This window comes from Trachurus trachurus (genome assembly GCF_905171665.1).
Source record: "Trachurus trachurus genome assembly, chromosome: 20".
NCBI classification, from domain to species: domain Eukaryota; kingdom Metazoa; phylum Chordata; class Actinopteri; order Carangiformes; family Carangidae; genus Trachurus; species Trachurus trachurus.
In genome coordinates this window covers 16,143,486-16,166,002 of record NC_139911.1, presented here as the reverse complement: position 1 = coordinate 16,166,002, position 22,517 = coordinate 16,143,486, and the positions used below count along the sequence as shown (strand labels likewise).

The following is a 22,517-nucleotide window of genomic DNA, read 5'->3' as shown; positions in this document are numbered from 1 at the left end:
CATATTATTATTAGTAATGCCAGATGATGAAAAATCTAATTTTATTTATTGTCACTTCCTTTTCCTCTCCTGCATTTAAAGAGTAACTATGTAAGTCAGCCCCTTTTCCACTGTGTTGCCAACCCTCCTCCTGGCCATGTGCATTTGCTTACAACAAAGCCGGCGAAAAAAAATAGAGCAGTACATAACATTATGTTATCAAATAAGATGTTACGACGTGTACTGTTAAGTATATTTGTGTAGTTTAATCCGTCATAGGCGCTGACCTTACAAAGTTGGTTTTCAGAGACGATAGGTGGAAGGCAGAATTCTCCCTCTCAACAAGTTAAACCATTTATTAAACCATCACAATTAGCACTCCAAAGCTGTTTAATCTAGGGGAAAAAATGAGCATAGTTAGGCTACAAATCCTGCATGGTTCCTCTCTAAGTACTGTCTGCTAAATTCACCTAAACTCTTAAAACTATAAACTTGTTGTTGTGTCTTGTGACCCAGATCCAAAGGTTGGGAACCTCTGGGCTAGTTTTAACTGCAGCCTCCGGATAAGAATAAGAACTACTTGTGCACCATTTTTACAGTGAGTTGGATCTTTAAAAAAAAAAAAAAGACAGCTCTTATCCTGCCCTACCTTTTTGCATTATGGTTGTTAATATTAACAGTAGAGGTTGAGGCGACTGTGAAACCGATGCAGTGATTATGGTGCAGCTGCTCATTCTATTTATATCAAGTTACATTTACAGCCTGGAACGTGTTTGAGAGCGGTAACTAAAACGAGATGCCTGTGTAGTGAATATTGATGCTCTATGCATCTGACAAATAAGCAGAAGAAAGCCTAGAAGTTGTCTTCTTTTTTAGTTTTGCACTGGAAAAGCTCTAATACTCCATATTTACTGTATACAGTAATGACACGTTGGTCCATAAGTTCAGACAAAGGTTGGTGCAGCTGACCACATTTACTGTATCATTTTGGAGAAATTGAGCCTATAAGTTGTCTTTTTTTGTTTGTTTTGCACCGGGAAAGCTCTAATACTCCATTTTTCCTGTACAATTACAACACTTTGGTCCATAAGCTCTGACAATGGTTGGTACAGTTGACTTCAGGAGCATCCTGGCTACTTCCTCAATCATTATTAAGCAAATTTACTGTATCATTTTTCAGAAATTAAGCCTCAAATTTCTCATTGAATAAAAATGTTTGATAATGAGTGAGGGAGTACTCAGGATGCTCCTGAAGTCAACTATACCAACCATTGTCAGAATTTATGGACCAAGTGATGTCACATTACAGTAGAAATGGAGTATTAGACCTTTTTTCGTGTTTTTGTGTTTTGTTTTGTTTTTTAAAACCTAAAAAGGAAACTTTGAGACTTAATTTCTCAAAAATGATACAGTAGAAATGCAAAATAATGATTGGGGGATGAGTCAGGATGCACCTGAGGTCAACTGTCAGAACTTATGGGCCAAAGTGATTATACTGTACAGTAAAAATTGAATATTAGACTTTTAAATATGAGCAAAATAAGACAACTTCTAGGATTAATTTTTCAAAATGTATACAGTAAAAATGTTTGATAATGACAGAGGAAGTAATCAGGATGCTCCTGAAGTCAACTATACCAATCATTGTCTGAACTTATGGGCCAAAGTGATGTTACTGTACAGTAAATGTGGAGTATTAGACCATGTTTGGTGTAGCCTAAATAAGAAGGCCCCCCCCCCCCCCCCCCCCCAACACACACACGCACCTCCTTTATACACACACACACACAAACGACGGCTCACTTGACTGCAGCAGTGAAACACAACACTGAATTTAGATCGCGTGCGTTTCTCTGTGGACAGAATCTATGAAACATTTACAGAACTGATATAAAAATCGCTGCTTATCAGAAAACATTCAGTATAGCTTCACTCACACTGCGGGACCTTTAAAGTTTTGAGAGAAGAGTCATTCCAACCAATCCCTAAACCTTTTTGTAAAAGATTAACTAGGTAAAATTAGCCACTCCCCCCCAACAAGTTCGACCTGGTTGTAGTGCTCGGAGAGGAAAAATTACAGAAGGCTGTCCACACAGTGGCAGAGGATATATAAGGTGACAATGGCTGCAGTCAAGACTTTAGTCGTATGGATACTGTTGACCTTTTTGTGGACTTTCACCAGAGGAGGTGAGTGACACTCACAGCTTGTCTGATCAGGTCAAAACATTTAGCACAGATTATATTTTAAAGCAGTGCACTCATGGTCATTTTCAATGGTCATGGTCAAACGAGATTTCAACTGATCTATAACAGAAATTGTGGAGTCAATCCTCCAAAGGAAAAAAAACATTACACCTCAGGGTTATCCACATCTTTTGCTGAAATTGAAATTGTTCTGTCAAACTTTAGCTACTATGCGAACACAACAGAACTAGATGGTAGATATGACTGGCATCCAGCTGAACCAGATTCCTGGGCTGTTGTTCCTGCATGCTTTCGTTTTTGGTTGTCATTCAAGTTACAGGGAAATGTCATTACAAGAATTTCAAACTACAAAAAACATTTCAATGACTTTCATTCTCTGTTTAACAGCTGCTCTGCTCTGTTTCCAGCAGCAGGCACCTCTTCTTCTTCTTTTTTATCAAACAAGCTCTGATAAACTCACCCTGTGTTGCCAGACACAGTTTGACCACAGGCAGCTGTTGGCGGAGAATAAACACAGAACACAGACTTACCATCATTCACAAATCAGTGCCCGAGTAGGAGTGGGATTTTTAAATTGCGAGAATTTTATTATATCAATCTTTATCATCAAATTTCAGCAGCCAGAACTGTGTTGTAGTAACCCTGGTTAAATATAACCATGGTCTGGTCCAAGAGCTGATCTATTTTTGTATATAGAACACAGTGGCACAGCACAAACATGGCACCCAGGTCTCTTGCTTGAGGTAAGAGACAAGGAAACAATTTTGATTTTTGGATATCTTGATGAAATGCCTGATTGGCCCGCATGATGAAGTTCAGTTTTAGAGACGTTTAGTTGTCCATCTAGATATGTCAGAGATGCCATTAATAATCAGGCTTTTCCTGAGATCCCAGCTGAACCCTGATTCTTGTTACTTTACCATTTGTACAGATCCTGAGGTGCTTTGTGTTTTCACGAAGACCTGCAACTTACCGTGCACTTTCAAGGAGGGTGCAGAAGCTGTTGTCCACTGGATTCAGGAGGGAGGGAAAAAAAATGTCCACTCCTTCTATCACAACCAAGACCAGCTGGCACACCAAGACCAGGACTTCAGAGGCAGGACGTCTCTGGTCAAGGACCAGGTCTCCAGAGGAGACGCCTCCCTGAGCCTGACAGGGGTGAAGGTTCAGGACCAGGGCAGGTACAAGTGCTACACCAGCACCATCTCCGGCAACCAGGAGTCATTCATCAACCTGAAAGTAGAAGGTATGAGAAACCCACAGGAAAGAGAGAAAAAACACTGCTATATTGTGACTGTTTAGTTTCAGTTTTAGAACAAGGGTTTGCAACCTTTAGCATCAAAGAGCCGTTTGGGCCCTTTCCCACCGAATCAAAACCCACAAACCTATGGGGACGGCTACTGTGACATCACAAATCACTTCTGTGTCCAGACCCCTGCTGCTTAGTAAACAGCAATGTTCTTCATTGCTTTCCACCAACACACACAAACACACACACACACACACACACACACACACACACACACACACACACACACACACACACACACACACACACACACACACACACACACACACACACACACACACACACACACACACACACAATGAGTGAGCCAAGACGATCTGCTATTGCGGTACATGGATTGGAAAACTTTGGATCACTGCTATTGAGACAACATGGACCGGGTCGTGTTCGGACAAGGAAGCGAGGAAGGCGGGGTGGAGTGAGGCAGAGGCTGAAAAGACAGCCCACCACTCCCCTCCATCATTCTCACCAATGTTCGCTTCCTGTGGAATAAACTAGATAGAACAACATTAGACTTTGTGTCAGGCCCTGGTCAGCCCTGGTAGGCTACATGTGGCCTGAACAACTCGACTCAGTGCAGTTGTCAAGTGTCAGTCAAGGAGGCTGCAGGCTAGAAATGTACTCAGTGACATGTGAGCACACACACTCCAACTTCAAGTGTCAGTCCTGTAGCAGATTATTAACTTGCTGTGGACACCGTCACAGTTTCTTTCTGAATTGGACTGAAAATGGGTATGACACAGTGTAAATACACGTGTTGTATTGGTGAATATGTGTTGAGCTCTCAGACACAGCACACAGACTGCATGTTATCAGTTACCTCCGGAGGTGGGAGGGCTCAGAGTCGTGCAAGGTCAGCCACAAGATAAGATGTGTACAACAAAATCCACTGTGACTCCTCCACTGTGTCTCATGGTTGTGAATGTTAACACCTTTTAAGTTTCTTTATAGGCTGTGTCCCCCACTAAACTTATATTTAATATGGAAATGTGTGTTTTTGTTGTTGTTTTGTGTTTGATTTTCCAATCATTATGTAAAAATGACAAAATATTGCTGACATATTTCTGCTGTGATCATGACAACCACCTGGAAAAAGAGTGACCTTCGTGGCTGTTCAAAGATCTATACCTACATTCTCAGAGCCCACAAACAGTGCATTCATGTTTTCTGTAGTTTCTGTTGGAAACTTGCCCCGTATCTTAAGACACAGCCGATACTGATTATTTTATGACATGTTGAAAGGTCAAAGTGCTTTTTCAACACTGCACATCTATTCCATGGACTCAATAGAACTATATAATCCCCCCAGTTTACCAATTAATATATTCAAAGAGTATGTTGCTACAAAGGAGTCTGTAAAGGAGGATTAGGATCAGGATCAGGGTTGTAGAGGAGGCACAACATGCGCAAAGTGGGGAACAAGTTAGTCTCTGCTCTCAGAGAGGAGAAGTTTACAACAAGCACTTAGAATCAAAGATAGCACAGACACTTGCTACAGTATAGCATTACCAAACTCAAAAACATGTTTCAAATGTGAATAAAAGGGATTTTTTTCTTTCTTTTTTACACAGCTCCAGTTGGTAAAGTCAATATTCAGCAGGTGGAAAACAACATCACCTGCAGCTCAGAAGGGATCTACCCTGTGCCTCAGCTCACCTGGTCCACCAGTCCTCCATCCAATGAGAACTTCAAGAGCACAACTAAAGTGACTGAACAGCTGCTCTACAACATCAGCAGCTCTGTGACGCTCACAAATACTGGTCAGAAATACACCTGCATCATCAAGAGTGGAAGACACACGGGGAAAGCCACTTGGTTTGCAACAAGTAAGCACTCACTCTGGAGATTTGTTACATCAAGGATCAGTAACCTGACACAAACTAGACCACAGTCTCCCCACGATAACATTTTTAATTTCAGATGTGTTATTGGATTAAGGGTTTAACCTATGACCAAAAAGTCACTTTTAGATGGAACAGTGAAAATAAATTGTCCCTTTCTTAGCTTGGTACCAAGGAACCTCCTCAATGATCCCTGGGTTTTTGAGTTTGAGTTTATTTATTTAGTTGATTCATAAAAAACAAGACAAGACAAGATGCATTGATTGGTCAGTAATACATGGACCAAAAGGTGTGAAGCGATAGCTTATTGTGCCTACCCTTATGTAACCCCAGTCCCATGTAGCTAGGAAATACTGACTAATTGGGGTGTTGTAGTACAGTGGGACGGGGCCTGAGTTCGTCTAAAGATGGCGCTACCTGTGATAACTGTGATAGTGAAATAAAATAACTTGGCGGTGCCTCCAATAACTATTAAGAAGTAAACACAAAATTTGGTACTTCCCCTTTAAAATAAAAGTTCACTTAAACCTAATTTATATTTATCCAAACAGTATTATTCTTATAATTACAACACAGGATTTTAGTTGAAACACCAAAAGTATTTATTACAATGTTAGGATTGGATTTAGAAAATATGTAACCAGTTCACTGTTGACCTTTAAGTATGCAGTTATAACAGTATTCAAAACTCTCATATAATGCACTGGAAAGTTTGATACACAAATGACCACGGTTAAACCCACTGAGAGAATGTAAAAACAAAGTGACCAGGTCAATTCAAATGTCCACAGCCCACACTCACACACACATTCACACAGGGCTATTAAATGTCAACGAAAAGAAAAACGTTGCAGGCCCGTTCGATGCTTGTGAGCGTGGAGGCCAGAAACGAATAGCCACTTCACTGGGTTTTAACCAGCACAAACAAAAAAGCACGTGCAATGTGTTAGTGTACTCACGAATCCTCACAGTCAGAGATGGAGATGGGGGGAAAAGGGGCAAAGGCAAGGTGCAGTTTCAGCGGCAAGGGGACGGAGCGTGCAGCAACACGGTGCGGAGAAACCACGCTCAAGTACAGCAGCTACAGTCTCTCTCCACGGTCCAGGGCTCTCCCGGTCCTCACTCTCTCCCTCTTATGGCAAATGTCCGGTCCTGAATCACACAATTCCTCTTAGTAAATAAGCTACAGGGCTATTCATGGTGAAAAACCCACAGAACGTATCACACAAATTAGCAATTGCTAACTACAATGCAGAATAAACAGTATGAAGGCCTATGGGGAGGCTAAGCTAAAGGCTAACGGCGATTAGCAACTCGGCTCGTTTCATACACGTTACAAATAAACAATAGCACCGAGCACATTAAAACACATGAATTTACCTCTGGCAGCTTCACAGAGTTCACACACATCGACCACAGGACGACTCTCCGTCAGTCTTGGAAGTTAGGAGTGTTTTTACTTTTACAAGTTTACAGCTATCCAACTCGGACGCCGATAAAAGCAGGCTCTGCTACCGCTACTTTGCTGCGGCACGTGGGTGACGCTAAGTCCCTCCTACCTGAGCAAGGTGAGGACAGGATTGGCTCTACAGACATACAAAGATGGGAGAATAAAATAAAAGATGCTTCACTACCCCACAACAATCGAGGTCTCCTTGTGCTGACATTACCCATGAATGATTTTTAAGATAACACCACTCTTTTATCTCTGACTTGTGACTGTATATAACATGGCTGTTAAACATTTTATAATTCAACATTTTTAACATATTTACACTTCATGAACTATTATGTATTACCAACACAAACATTTTAATATCTGTATATGAATGAATGAAATTAATAGCCACAGGGCTACAATCTCCCCTTTCTAAAGGGTGTTGATGTCCTCATCACACTAGTTTACATCTGTCACGTCCGGTATATGTCAACATCAATGTCTGGCATGTATGCTACAGACTAGGGTCATAAATAGGTGTTTTTGTCATTATACATTATCCCAACTTTGATAAAGCACTGGGGAGTCTCTTTTGATAGTGATTCTCAATCCCCTATGTACAACTACAATAGGTTCATTGGTGGAATGGCCAGGTCTATCATAGCTTAACCGCACGACGGGTTTCACTTGTCTTCGGGCGGGACGGTTACAACCAGACTCGGCACTACTTTGGGACTGACTAGTAGAGGGGAGCTCTCCCCCTTCTAGACCTGTGTGCACCACAGTGTCCTTCGGCGGTTGCTGAATTTGCTCTGTATCTTGTCCTTCCGAGATTTCATCCACATCGTCCTCAGTATCCACATCCATGTCCTCTTCAACAATGTTATGCTGAGTTAGTGCATTTTCCAGGGGAACATCTCCGCTCAGGTGATCCGCCAGCAGATCAAGGGCCAGTAAGATGTCCTCCCTCCGGTCTGCAGGTAGGTTCCAATGTTCTTCCTCGTCTTCCGAGGGTTCCTCCTGATTTGGATTTTCAATGGACTGTCTATTTTGATGCGAGCGCGTCTCAGGCCTCTGGGGTAGACGCTTCATCTCCACATCTGAGGGAAACCTGACCAGATACCCTATGGGTAAAAGGTGGTCCCTATGCAGGGTCTTGACCATACCTCTTCCCTTTTCAGGTTTTACTCTGTACACAGGTAAGTCTTGTAATTTTTCGACAACAACGTAAGGGTCAGAACGCCATTTGTCGCCAAGCTTGTGCTTTCCAGGCAAGCCCAGAGCTCGGACGAGCACGCGATCCCCTTTCTCCAACACTTGGTCTCTCACTCTGTTGTCATAGTACCTCTTGTTTTTGTCATGTGACTTATTAGCAACTGTCACTGCTAACTCGTATGCCCTTTTCAGGTCACTTTTCAGCTTGTCAACATACTGTAAGTAGTCACTACAGTTGTCTCCATCGGGAGAAGTTCCAAAACACAGATCAATGGGCAGACGAGCCTCACGCCCAAACATCAAGCAGTATGGAGAGTAACCCGTCGCATCGTTACGGGTACAGTTGTATGCGTGGACGAGCGAACTGACATACTGGCTCCATTTTTGTTTCTGACTGGGTTGGAGAGTACCGAGCATAGCCAAGAGTGTTCGGTTGAAACGCTCTGGCTGCGGGTCACCTTGGGGGTGATATGGACTCGTTCTGGATTTTTTGATGCCTAACATTCCCAAGAGCTCTTTGATGAGACGGCTCTCAAAGTCACGCCCTTGGTCAGAATGAATTCTGGACGGCAGGCCATAATGCACGAAAAATCTCTCGACCAGCACTTTGGCGACGGTGGTTGCTCTTTGATCTTTTGTCACATAAGCCTGTGCATATCGGGTAAAGTGGTCTGTTACCACAAGAACGTTGGTCATACCCTTTGCATCAGGCTCTATAGACAGAAAGTCTATACACACTAAGTCGAGGGGACCACTGCTGGTTATCTGTTTCAAAGGTGCGGCCCTATGAGGTAACGTTTTACGAGCAACACACCGGCCACAGTTTTTGATGTACTGGGAAATGTCGGAGGCCATTTTGGGCCAATAAAATCGATCTTTCACCAGGTCAGTGATGCGGTCAACTCCCAGATGGCCGGAATCATCATGAACAGACTTAAGCACTCTAAGACGGTGTTCACTGGGGAGGACTAGTTGGAAAATTTGGCCGCTCACCGGTCTGGTGGTTTTCCTGTACAACAGGCCTGACTTTATCAGAAGCCTGCTGCTTTCTCGTTGCAGCAAAGCAACATCTGGAGTGTGGCTTTGGGAGGTCGGGGGCCAGACTCCACTTTGTACAGCTTGTTTGGCGACACCGATGTCTGGGTCTCTGTCTTGCGCCTTGCGCAGCTCCTCGTTGCTTAGCTGTTCCAAAGAACTCACCCCGAGCTGAGTGGATAACGCATAAGCAGGGGGGATGGCAGTTGGGGGAACTCCCAATTGGTCTATGAGACGGTTGGGCAGTTTAGATGATTGAGTGACACTAAAGGGGCGACAGAGAGCCTTAACACCTGATTGAGGGATGTGCCTCCATCCGTCGTCCTCTTCCATGGCGTTCCGGGACAACCAGTCGGCATCCACATTTTCTCTGCCAGGCTTATACTTAATGTCAAAGTCGTAGGTAGTTAAGTTAGCCAACCACCTATGGCCAGTAGCGTTCAACTTCGCCGTGGTGAGAACATAGGTGAGCGGGTTGTTGTCGGTTCTCACCGTGAATCTGGCACCATAGAGGTAATCGTGGAACTTATCCACCACGGCCCACTTCAAAGCCAGAAATGGGCAATTCCATACAAATGTCAACCTCACCATGAAAAAATAAAGTAGCCATATTTATAACAAAACCCATTTAAAATGTATCATCAAGGTCTATATTTTGAAGTACAAAATATATTTGATCATAATATTCATGCAAATACATGTTTTTCCACACTACAATGAGGAGACGCAATAATGTAAAAATTTATTTTTCAAATAACCAAATTGTATGACTTTCTGAATGGCCAAATGGCAAAAAGAAATCACCTACAGATGTCCTCTAACCTCACTTTTTTATCAAGAAGGGCTGTTGTATCAATATTTAAATCAGTTATGTACTTTGTGTCTTTCCATTGTCAGGTGGAACCTGCTATTAATGATGCCCGTTTATGGGACAGCGCGTGTAACGTCCATAACGTTTTTTAAGAAAAGTTGTCATAAAACATGCATCTGGAAAGCAATTTCAGCCAAACTTTCTAAGCAAAGCTAACTTTCATGAAGATGACATATTAGCAACAATTGGTCATCCTGGTCTTATTTTTATTATTATTTCCGAGCGTTACGGACGTTACCGTGACGGACGTTACATATTGTAGATGAATTCTTGAGTCAATCATCTGAACCCCAGTCCATGTGTGAACAATGTTGATTACACTGTATCACGTTAATGGTTACACCCCACTATGATACAAGTTAATACTGCTCCTGTGGCTCGCTGTGTAGTGCTTATCACCCTGAATGAGCTATTTGCAGGAATGGGCTGCCGACATGGGAAAATGTTACTGTATCACATTAGGCTACGCGGGTACACTGCCATTCTTGCTCGCTGTTTAACAGGGTTGAGCCGGCGCGTATCTGGTATGGTTAAAGCACTTTTGACGAGTAGCTACGATTATTGTACGAATAATACGAGTCATTATCTGTGCTTTTGATGAATGAAAACTACACACACAAACAGGTCACTACAGCTGTGCCCCGCTCCGCGCTCTCTCTCTCTCTCTCTCTCTCACACACACAGTGACAACCTCTCTGTCAATCACTCACGTTTGACAGCTCACGTCTCGTCTCACTTCAATACCAGTTAAGTTTTCCTCCGCTCGCTTTCACGTCGGTCCGTAATTATTTATAGTCAGTAGCCTAGGCTACTAGAGATTCTGGTAAACTTTATTCTTAGACCTGGTGCTTTTGTTTTGGCCAGACAGTTCGACTTGCGTCGCGCTTCTCACTTTTTTTTTTTTTTTTTTTTTTTGGTTCGCCAATTCATTAGAGGGATAGTTCACCCAAAATTCAAATTTCACTCATTATCTACTCACCCTCATGTCAACTAAAAAGACACACCAAAAACATCTAAATACCTCCATACTGCTCGTCTGTAATGTCCCTCTTGTATTGAAGCCCCAACATGATAAATTGTTTAAAATTTTTTTTAATAAGTCTATATTTTAAGCTTGTTTGTAGCAGAAGCTCCCAGTGTCTCGGTTCACTGCTCTTCCTGTGTCAGTGCAAATCTTGTGTGATTTGCACTGACCGGCGGAACAATTTCTCATGTCGGGGCTTCAATACAAGAGGGACATTACAGACGAGCAGCATGGAGGTATTTTGAGGGTTTTTGGTGTGTCTTTTTGGTCGAAGAAAGTTGGTATCCATTCACAACCATTATATGGACAAATACTGCTATGCGGACCCCCCCCCCCGTAACTCAGAGAAGGGACGGAGGACTCTGAAACTTCTCACAGCTCTTAGTCGACATGAGGGTGAGTAAGATAATGAGTGAAATTTGAATTTTGGGTGAACTATCCCTTTAAAGTGACACACACGCACACTAATCAACATTATGTTTAACTTTGTGTATAAAAGAAAAAAAGAACATTACGTTCACTTTAAATTATAAGCATATAGTCTGTAATTTGGGCATTCATACCTTTTCCCTGGCTAACTTCTGGCTAGCTAAAATTTGCTGTTAACGTTAGCTTCATATGAGTGAAAGATCAGGCACAATCAGCTAGTGTAGGCTAGTAATGTTAATTGTACCATATAAGTGCTAAATCCTCTTCATTATTATCAACACACAAGCTTAAAAAGGCCACTCAAGTCAAACAAATGTGGGTAAACCACTATTTTTGACTGTCTATTTCAGACATGTAACATCCATAACGCAAAAATGTAACATCCATAACGGCACTTTTCTTTGATTCTTTCCTTAACAGGAAAAACAAGGTTTTCCTGAATGTGCTTTTTGGGTACCTCAAACCCTTCCCTACAAAAATATATTTAACATGTTAGTCTTTGAAAGATCAATTCACAGAGTTTTCATCATGTGTTCAGTGAGTCCGAAAAGCTTGTCCATTTCCGTAACATCCATAACGCTGGGTATTTTGTCACTTCTCTCAAAATCCAAAGGGTCAAAACATTTCATATTGCAGGCTTATTTTTATCCCAATAAGTGTAACTAAAATATGTATTTTAATTTTTCTAATTCTTATCAATGCCTTGTCAAAGTTCAGCTTAGTTTCCAATTTTCTCTCTGAATGTAACATCCATAACGCTGGAATTGCCCAAATTCAAGTTGGTGGATAGGGTAGTTTTTCTCTGCTTGGCATAGCTTACGGCTAGCAAATGCCACAGGTCGCAACCCTTCAGGGTATTCTTGATTGAGGACCGCCCCAAGCCCGTCCATGCTGGCATCCACATGTAGGATGTAAGGCTTTGTTGCATCGGCAAAAGCCAACACTGGAGCACTGGTAAGACATTGGATGATTTGGCGAAAAGCAGCAGCGCAGGCTGGGGTCCAGCGCGCGCCAAAGGGCTCAGAGGGTCGAAAATAGTCATTAACATTGGATTTGGCAGGGTTCTTCCCCTTCCTTACAGGAGGGTATCCCTTTGTTAAATCAGTGAGAGGGCGAACTATGGCTGAGTAGTTCTTGATGAACTTGCGATAATAACCGCAGAACCCCAGAAATGACTGCAGCGACTTCAAGTGGGTAGGTGGCTGCCACTGGGCTACAGCCTTGATTTTGTCGGGGTCGGTTGCAATACCGGCTGCGGACACTATATGCCCCACGTACTTTACTTCCGGCTGGCAAAACTGGCACTTGTCCAGTGAAAGTTTTAAGCCGACCTCTGCCAGTCGGTCAAGTACGCGCAGAAGACGTTCTTCGTGTTCTTCCAGGGTGCGACCAAACACGATGAGGTCGTCGAGGTAAACGAGACACTGAAGCAGGTTCATATCTCCCACTGCCTTTTCCATCAATCGCTGGAACGTGGCAGGGGCCCCGGTGATGCCCTGGGGCATCCGCTCAAACTGGTAAAACCCAAGCGGGCAGATGAACGCTGTTTTTTCCTTGTCCTCCTCGGACATTGCGATTTGATAATAGCCAGAGCGAAGATCAAGCACAGAAAACCAACGGCTTCCCGTGAGGCTGGCCAAAGCATCATCGATCCGAGGAAGGGTGTATTGGTCAGGTATGGTCTTCAGATTAAGGGTGCGATAATCAATGCACATTCTTATCTTACCATTCTTCTTCCTAGCTATCACTATGGGAGAAGCGTACGGGCTGCGTGATTCTTTGATAATCCCTGTAGCAAGGAGCTCCTGTAGATGTTTGCGGACATCATCGATTTCTGCGGGAGCAAGACGCCTGACTCTCTCTCGAAAGGGGCTAGGGTCTTTCAGCCTAATACAATGCTCCACTCCTTTCGCCAAACCCACATCCCACTCGGACAAGGAGAAAACCTCAGGCCGATCAGCCAATTTTTGAGCCAGTCGGTTTCTCCAGTTCTCTGGAATGGGAGAGTCACCAAAATTAAAGATAGCAGGGTCAAGTGTGCTAGATGGGGTCTCTACCTGCTGCAGCTGGGTGACAACTTCTGCTTTGTGCACATAAGCGATCACTGTGCCTTTGGGAATGGCTTTTGGTTTGGCAGACTCGTTTTTTAACAACACTGAAAATCTGTTGCAATCCATCTCTGCGGAGAGTAGGACGCAGGGGGGCATTAACACTCCAGCTGGAAGTGCTCCGTTGGAAGGAGTCTCTACCACGAGGATGCTATCTTTGATTTTCTCGTTACATAACACTTTACAAATAGCTGAACGCTCACTACCAGGAGGTACAGTAAGAGGTCCAGGTCCACTCCACTTAACTACAGCCAGAGGATCACTACGAGGGAGGTGTGACTTAGACTGGGTAGGTAGCTGTGTAGCTACACGCATGGTTCGAGCTAGCTTGGGGTCACCATGAACCTCACTCGACTGCGGGGCATGACTGAATGCTCGGGCATTGGTGCCAACGATGAGTGGCAGCTTTTCAGGGCCATTACCTTCTGGGCAGACTAAAACAAGCACCACCTTAGGCTCACACTGATCACCATCTTCGAGAAACTGTATCTCAGCTGCAATGTAGCCTTTATATGGGTAACTAGCCTGACTTAGGCCCCATAGCTCCAGGCTTGAAATGGAGTGAAGCGGTAGATGGGACAAATGCTTGTTGTAGTAGTCTTCAAAAACAATTGACACGTTAGAGCCACCATCCATTAAAGCGTCACATGTGTGTCCTTCAATTATGACTTTCCCAATGCTAGACTCACCTACTAAACCTTTAGGGATGTCTGCTGGCGTGCTGAGCCCTAGGGAACTGCTGTTGAGTTGGCCTACATGTCCTGTTTGCCCTGGGGAATTGGTTGGGGGACACTTTTGGTTTTGTCTGAGCTTTTGGTTGTTTCTGATTAGCTTGCTTATCACTTTGGAGGGGTTGTCAGGGCCACTGCAGTTTTTGGTGATGTGGCCATCCTCTCCACAGCGGTAACAAAATACACTCTGGCCATCGGTAGTGTTACTGCTTTTCCTAGGTTTAAAGGGCTGCTTTGCTCTAAACCTATGGGGGTCCCTTTCTCTGGGGGTCTCTTGCATGGCTGATTGCTCTCTGAGCTGATTTAACAGCTGCAAACTAGCCACTTGTTCCTTCAGTGACTGCACTTCAGGATCAACATGTAACACTGAGGGTTTCTCTTTGACTGATAGCTGCTGTACTTTAGCTTCTAAAGCTTTTACTTGGCTCTTAAGAACATCTACTTCAGCAGAATGGGCTGTACTGTCCTCTGCTGCACGTACTGTGTGCGCGCTTGTGGTGAGATTTCGTCTAGTAACCTTCTGATCTTCCTCTACTCTGATCTCGCTCAGTAACTCCATGAAAGAGGGAGGGTTCCTCAACCTCTCTTTAAGACGCAACTGGAGTAGCAGGATGTCTGATTCTGATGCTGCACCTCTCAATAGCTGCTCTGCTCGTGCACGGTCTCTGGACGTAGGAGGAAGGCCTCCTTTCTGAACAGCTTTGGACAACGCCTTTTCCAATCTCCTTAGGTAATCTGATAGCCTCTCACCTGACTTTTGTTGCATGGATCTGAACGTAAAATAAAAATCTTCACCAGACTTGGTGATCCCAAATGCATTTTCCAAGGCTGCTAAATAATCTTCTGGACGCGCATCTGCATCATTGTATCGCACAGCCTGGATTATCTCAAATGCTGGACCTTTTACACTCTCAACGATCCTTTTCTTTTTCTCTTTTACAGAACCATCGCACTCATCCAGCATTACCTGTGCCTGCTCAAGCCAGTTTTCAAGGGTCTCCTCTCCTGCAGGTGTGGGTAGCACTCCTGAAAAAACACGTAACCTGCGGAAAGCATTGTTTTCTGGTGGGGGTCGCATTGTTTTTTCCAGCAACTCTCCCACAGCACGAATGATGGAGGTTGGGTCTGTCTGTGTGGGTGGGCTTTGCTCAAATAAGGGTTGGAGATCATTCAGTGATTTACCTTCACTTTGCAGCAAGTTCAGCAACTTCAGGGTGAAGTCATCAGGCTGGGCGGTGGCACGTGTGAGAAGGGTCACTTTCCATGGGGTCCCACCATTAAGGGGGTAGATCTCAGGGGGAACTGTTTTAGGGTCAACTGGGTTTTGGCACTCACAGAGTATCATGTCTTGCTGTAGCTGTGAGACTGATATTTTAGCTTTATAGCGAACTCGGCCGAGGGCTTTTACAGCTTCCAGTGACTCTGTTATATCAGCTACAACTGCCTCTGTAGGTACATTACTCAGTATCAAAGCATTGGCTGGATCTACTTTTACATCATCACACCATTTCAGTAGCTCAGCTAGTAGCTCGGGGTTGGGTGAGTGAGTCATTATTGTATGTGAGTTTGATCTTGACTACTTAAATTTAGTTGGCCATACAGTGAACTAATCCCAGCGGTGCCTCCATTTATGTAACCCCAGTCCCATGTAGCTAGGAAATACTGACTAATTGGGGTGTTGTAGTACAGTGGGACGGGGCCTGAGTTCGTCTAAAGATGGCGCTACCTGTGATAACTGTGATAGTGAAATAAAATAACTTGGCGGTGCCTCCAATAACTATTAAGAAGTAAACACAAAATTTGGTACTTCCCCTTTAAAATAAAAGTTCACTTAAACCTAATTTATATTTATCCAAACAGTATTATTCTTATAATTACAACACAGGATTTTAGTTGAAACACCAAAAGTATTTATTACAATGTTAGGATTGGATTTAGAAAATATGTAACCAGTTCACTGTTGACCTTTAAGTATGCAGTTATAACAGTATTCAAAACTCTCATATAATGCACTGGAAAGTTTGATACACAAATGACCACGGTTAAACCCACTGAGAGAATGTAAAAACAAAGTGACCAGGTCAATTCAAATGTCCACAGCCCACACTCACACACACATTCACACAGGGCTATTAAATGTCAACGAAAAGAAAAACGTTGCAGGCCCGTTCGATGCTTGTGAGCGTGGAGGCCAGAAACGAATAGCCACTTCACTGGGTTTTAACCAGCACAAACAAAAAAGCACGTGCAATGTGTTAGTGTACTCACGAATCCTCACAGTCAGAGATGGAGATGGGGGGAAAAGGGGCAAAGGCAAGGTGCAGTTTCAGCGGCAAGGGGACGGAGCGTGCAGCAACACGGTGCGGAGAAACCACGCTCAAGTACAGCAGCTACAGTCTCTCTCCACGGTCCAGGGCTCTCCCGGTCCTCACTCTCTCCCTCTTATGGCAAATGTCCGGTCCTGAATCACACAATTCCTCTTAGTAAATAAGCTACAGGGCTATTCATGGTGAAAAACCCACAGAACGTATCACACAAATTAGCAATTGCTAACTACAATGCAGAATAAACAGTATGAAGGCCTATGGGGAGGCTAAGCTAAAGGCTAACGGCGATTAGCAACTCGGCTCGTTTCATACACGTTACAAATAAACAATAGCACCGAGCACATTAAAACACATGAATTTACCTCTGGCAGCTTCACAGAGTTCACACACATCGACCACAGGACGACTCTCCGTCAGTCTTGGAAGTTAGGAGTGTTTTTACTTTTACAAGTTTACAGCTATCCAACTCGGACGCCGATAAAAGCAGGCTCTGCTACCGCTACTTTGCTGCGGCACGTAGGTGACGCTAAGTCCCTCCTACCTGAGCAAGGTGAGGACAGGATTGGCTCTACAGACATACAAAGATGGGAGAATAAAATAAAAGATGCTTCACTACCCCACAACAATCGAGGTCTCCTTGTGCTGACATTACCCATGAATGATTTTTAAGATAACACCACTCTTTTATCTCTGACTTGTGACTGTATATAACATGGCTGTTAAACATTTTATAATTCAACATTTTTAACATATTTACACTTCATGAACTATTATGTATTACCAACACAAACATTTTAATATCTGTATATGAATGAATGAAATTAATAGCCACAGGGCTACACTTATAAGATTTGCATTTACATATTGAAAATAAAGAGCATAAAAAAAGAAGAAAAAAACCCCAGATAGAACTGATATATGATATGATAATGATATGACTTGTATTTGCAAAACAAACGAGAAGACTAAGTAAAACAGACAAGCAAATTCTACAATGTGTCATGGAATTGCCCTATAGGTATCAATAATATTGGATTTATACATTTTCTTAAATTGGTAGATTGAGCTACAGTTTAAAAAAAAATCATGATCAAGGTTGTTCCACAGGTTTATTCCCTTTATGGATATACAATGACTTTTCATTCTTGTCAGTGTTCAGAAGTTCTTACTAGAACCTGGAAGCAGAGCTGCATCACAACATTATTTTATCTTTTTTTCATTTCAGCTTCTATTACTGGAACCAGCACTGAAACAACAATTCCCTGCATGGAGTCAGAGACCTCCAGTCAGAGTGTGGTGTGGAGATTCAACCACAGTCAGATCATTGTGAACCAGTCTGTTATCTCACAGAGCTGGAGGCAGCAGGTGAAGAGTGTGTCAGAATCAGGAAGCCTCACACTACAACACTTATCTTCAGATCATGAGGGAACATACACCTGTGAACTGAGTGATGCTGAGAAGACGCTGATAACCAACACCTTTCTGATGGTAAAGGAAGAAGAAGAAGGTGAGCTCCCAGGAAGTAAGGACATTCAGAGTTCACAGCGACTCACTGTGCTGAAGGTTGTCACTAGATTAAAACAAAAACAGCCATCCCAGACAGTGTCCACTCTCACTACTGATGATTTATATCAGTGGATGGAGAAAAACCTACCTCAACAACACCCATGTCAAGAAGGCAACTTATCAAGCCATCCACCATACTGAAGATACAAATCAGTCTTTGTGGACATTCATCACACAAACTGACCACTGAGTCACTATTTCACATAATAAGGTCTTAACTTCACTCCACTGTATTATTATTTGCAGCCCAGTCAACTTGAATTACCTAAAAAACTACCTGGCAGATTTTTGTTTAATTTCTGCACTTTTGTGTTACTGCCGCTGCTGTTACATTGTTGCTCAGTGCTACAGTTCTTGTCACTGCACTTAAAGCTGACCTGAATCTTTTTCCGTTCCAGATGCTTCAAACGTTGCAGGAATTGCAGTTGGAGTTACTGCTGTATTATTAGTAATAGTAGGGGGAGTAGTAGGAGTATATATATATATAAAGGTAAGCAATAACAAAAACAGTATTCATGGTCATTAACACACTTTTGCAGATTATAATGACTTGTGTGTGTCTTGTTTGTACTAATGATAATATATTTATTAATGCATGAATTATGGTCATGTCTGGATTCAGAAAAGAAGAAAGGACAAGAGTGAAGACCATACAGAGTAAGTATACTATTGTACTAAAGCAGACTAGACTACTGTTGTCATTTAGTTAGAGCCAAATCATCTGTGGTCATAACTAATCATCATGTTGCAGTGCATGATGGCACGCAGTAATCCATTTCACTGAGAAATGTATCAATGAGAGTGTCTCTCCTCAGTTAAAGCTTCACACCCAGCTTGACTTTAGCTGCTGTCTCTGCTACATCAGCAGACACTGTTGTGGTGTTCATGGTCAGAAAGAATCAAGTCAACAGCACAGAATAATGTCACACATGATATACAAAGGGATTTAACAACAAAGCTAGTAAAAACAAACTAATAGATGTCCTCCAGTCTGTTTTCAGATAGTTAACATCCTCTGCAGAATTTGTTTATAATGAAGACAAATAAATGGAAGATTAAGAGTTTGAGTTCAATGTGTTTCAGTACTGACCACTGTTTAATTGTGTTTGCAGGGAAGAGCAAACTGAACTTCAGATGAAATAAGATGTGGAATAAGTTATTTCTGACAAATCTTCCATTGAGAAATCCATGTTAAACGGACAAGAACCCATGTCAGATGGACAAGAAAGCGGAAAAAACAGAAACATACAGTAGAGACAAAAGAACCTGTGACAGAAGAACATGTCATTCAAACATGAATGTGAACTGTCCATTCTCTCAAAAAGGAACAATCTGTCTTTTGCTGTTTCTACTTCACTGAGGACTCAGTCAGATTTAAAAAAAAAAAAAAAAAAAAAAAACCAAATGCAAAAAACAGCAAAGTTAAAATAGATGGGATCTATATAACACACTGATGCATGATGATTTGCACGGCTGAGAACAAGACGGTGAAGACGTTCTGTGTTTTGGAGGTGCTGTTTGTGAAACAAATGAAGGACAAGGAGACTGTGCTCCTCCTCTACCTCATGTTGATACACACAGACAAAAGGTAAAGAAGAAGTTTATTTATTCTGTAACATTCAGACTCTGAGAAGCAGACTCCCAAGTTACAGATGCCTGAACCTGAACAACATACACTACAACACAACCTACTGTTTCTTCACACTGACAAGAGTGGAATGAATCACAACAAAAACTGAATTTTTTTGGACGAAAACGTTTGTGACGCTAATATTTCTTACTTGTATTTTCTTCTTGGCTGTGTTTCTCTGATCTTGTGTACTTTTTATTTTGCTTGGTTCTGGTTTCTCTTGTTGGTCTCATGTCAGTCCTACTGCAGTAGGTCTATTGTAGCCTACATACTGTACGTCTACATGACTCAGAGTGATGATCTTGTCGCTTGTGTTGCACATCAAGATCAACTACTGGCATTTGATTGTGAGGCATTATTTTTGATTCTGTTTGTTTGCACTACATGAAAATCATTAGTAAGCTCAGCTGACCCATGCAGCCATGTTGTGAAAGCCCAACGTGTGCTACATTAAATGTTCAGTGATTTACTGACCTCTGCTGGATTGAAGGTTCACTGCAGCTTCCTAGAAAAGGTAGAACAAACAACTTTACCTTATCAGTTTTGATAGTATTGTGAAACGGTACTGATTCAATGAAACAAGCACAAATTCTGTTTGTAAGTGGTACGATTTTATATTATTGAGATGCTTTTTGTACGTTTGTACTATTTAATAATTAAAAGCAAAATGAATATATGGACTTTTTAAGTCCCATTAATTATATTAAAATTTGTGTTAATGTCATTAAAGCCTTTTACCACAGAAAAGACGCACTTTGAGGTCAGCCATCTGAGCAGCACACAGGTTTTCATGAGTCATGGGGGTGAAAGTTCATCAGGAGGAAGTGGATCTGAGCTGGAACCCCTTCAGAGCAGCGGCAGCGACCTCGGCCTTATCTGCAAAAACTGCCACGAACACAGCACCAGCCAAAGCAATGCAATGTCGCCATGTTTTTACGTTCAGTGGCAGCTTGAGGAAACCACGGAAACCACGGAAACTCACCGGAAACACCGGAGCTGTCGGCTCAGGTGGAGGTGGCGTCTGTGAAAAGTCACCGCGGTAACGAAGTGAGGAGGAATGGAGCGTTACACTGATGCTGCATTCACGTGCAGTCGGGCAGACGGCCGTCAGTAACAGACCAGATGTCACAGAAGTTGAGAGAAAGCTGGTAACAGCTGGGTCAGGTAAACAATACCACATCGCCATGATGACCACATGTTGTCACATGTATTGTTTTGCCTCGTGCTGACGGACCACTTCTTTACATAGAGGCGTGTTTATGTTACGTGCAGCGGCTGTCTGCCGTCTGCCCAATTTCACGTGAATGCAGCATGAAAAATACACTGCAATATACAACCGCAGCGCTAGATGGGAGTAATTCCTACACAATGTACCTTTAATGAGCCTGTGGGAAACAATTTGATGTGTGATCAGTCCAGCAGCACTAAGACTGTGTTCCTCATAGTATGCCGACCTTGCTGCTGAGTGCAGAGAGGCAGGCTGGAAGGTCACCATCATGGTGCCATGTACCCCAAAGAGGTAGAGGGGTCATCAACTATATTTGTTGAAGGGCCAGAATCTTTCTCAACAGACACCTTGGGGGCCGGATATTCAAATAGGCCGAGACTGAAATTAAATTCACCTTTTTGCCTAGTAATTTATTTGTTTATATTCTATTTTACCTGTAAGCTCATAATTGTCATTTATACATTATCTTTGGTGTTTGGTATGATATAAAATGAAAATCTTGACAGCTGGACTTTCAGATACTGCCAAAGGCTGGAGCTTTACACTGCTGACCTGCCCTGTGATTTTCAGCCTAAATATGAAAGGAGGCTGACAATCGGTTCTGATGATACAAGTCAGTGGTCCTGAGTAGTCAGTTGTTTTTTTCTCTTCTATAATACACATTCTACATCTCGAAGGCGACGTTTTTCCACACATGGACAGAGCTCAGTGGGAAACAGTAGGAGAGACGCAGGCCGAGGGGGAACCGGGACAATTGCCCCTCGGAGATAAATAGTACAGTTTTTTGAATTGAATTGAACACGGGAGGGAGAAGCAGGACCGTGCAGCTGTGCGCCACGGACGTGCACAAAAAAAACAACAACCAAGTGGCATCAAACACGCGCCGCTACCGCATCGTTTTTGGGTTGTGAGCACGCATGACACGCATCTGAATGGGTTTGAGTGCGCAAAAGACGCTACATCTGAACGGCCCGTGCTCACCCGGTTTAACGGCGGCAGCGGCCAAAATCACCCAGGCAGCTCGGCTCTGCAGACATGCAGGCAGGGAAAACCCTGCCGTCCAGCCAGCTCTCTAAACTTTCATGTACGGGGCTTTGGGTACCGCGGTGTTTCCTAATCCCAGTGCAGGGACTCACAGGCACACACAAACACTTTGCGCGTGTCTGCGTGTCTCCGTGTCCCAGCGCATTGACTTACAGGCGCACACAACGAGAGACCGAGAATTATAATACTTGTAAACTATTAGAACTCAGTCGCGGGCCGGATTGGAAGGTTCGGCGGGCCGGATTCGGCCCGCGGGCCGCCAGTTGATGATCACTGAGGTAGAGTGTCGTGGCTTCTGATTATGGGCGAAGAGGAAGGACAAGTGTTGAGGCAGCACCATGGGCTGGCTGCAGGGGACACCTGTACAATAAAAGTATCACCTCCTTACCAAAGTGATACTGTTAACTGGAAGAACAGGGTGAACAATATGGAAAAATCCAGTGACTAAAAATTGCACATATATCTGATGCCATGTAACACGGTGCCATAACCATATGCAGAGTATTTAGAAAATGGTAGAAATGGCAAGAATGACGG

General features: G+C 43.1%; 1 protein-coding gene across 2 annotated transcripts; it reads left to right on the top strand.

Moving 5' to 3' along the window:
* Positions 1–1,944: 1,944 nt before the first annotated feature.
* On the top strand, positions 1,945–19,442 carry LOC311003866 (programmed cell death 1 ligand 1-like). Of its 2 annotated transcripts, XM_083995770.1 has the most exons (7): positions 1,945–2,166; positions 3,116–3,430; positions 5,065–5,319; positions 17,738–18,019; positions 18,477–18,568; positions 18,701–18,735; positions 19,191–19,442. In XM_083995770.1, exons 1-7 carry the CDS (start codon positions 2,100–2,102, stop codon positions 19,219–19,221), a joined length of 1,077 nt encoding a protein of 358 aa, XP_083851896.1. In that variant the 5' UTR covers positions 1,945–2,099; the 3' UTR covers positions 19,222–19,442. The 2 variants fall into 2 exon arrangements, with proteins under 2 accessions (XP_083851896.1, XP_083851897.1); XM_083995771.1 differs by lacking the exon at positions 18,701–18,735.
* Positions 19,443–22,517: the final 3,075 nt, after the last annotated feature.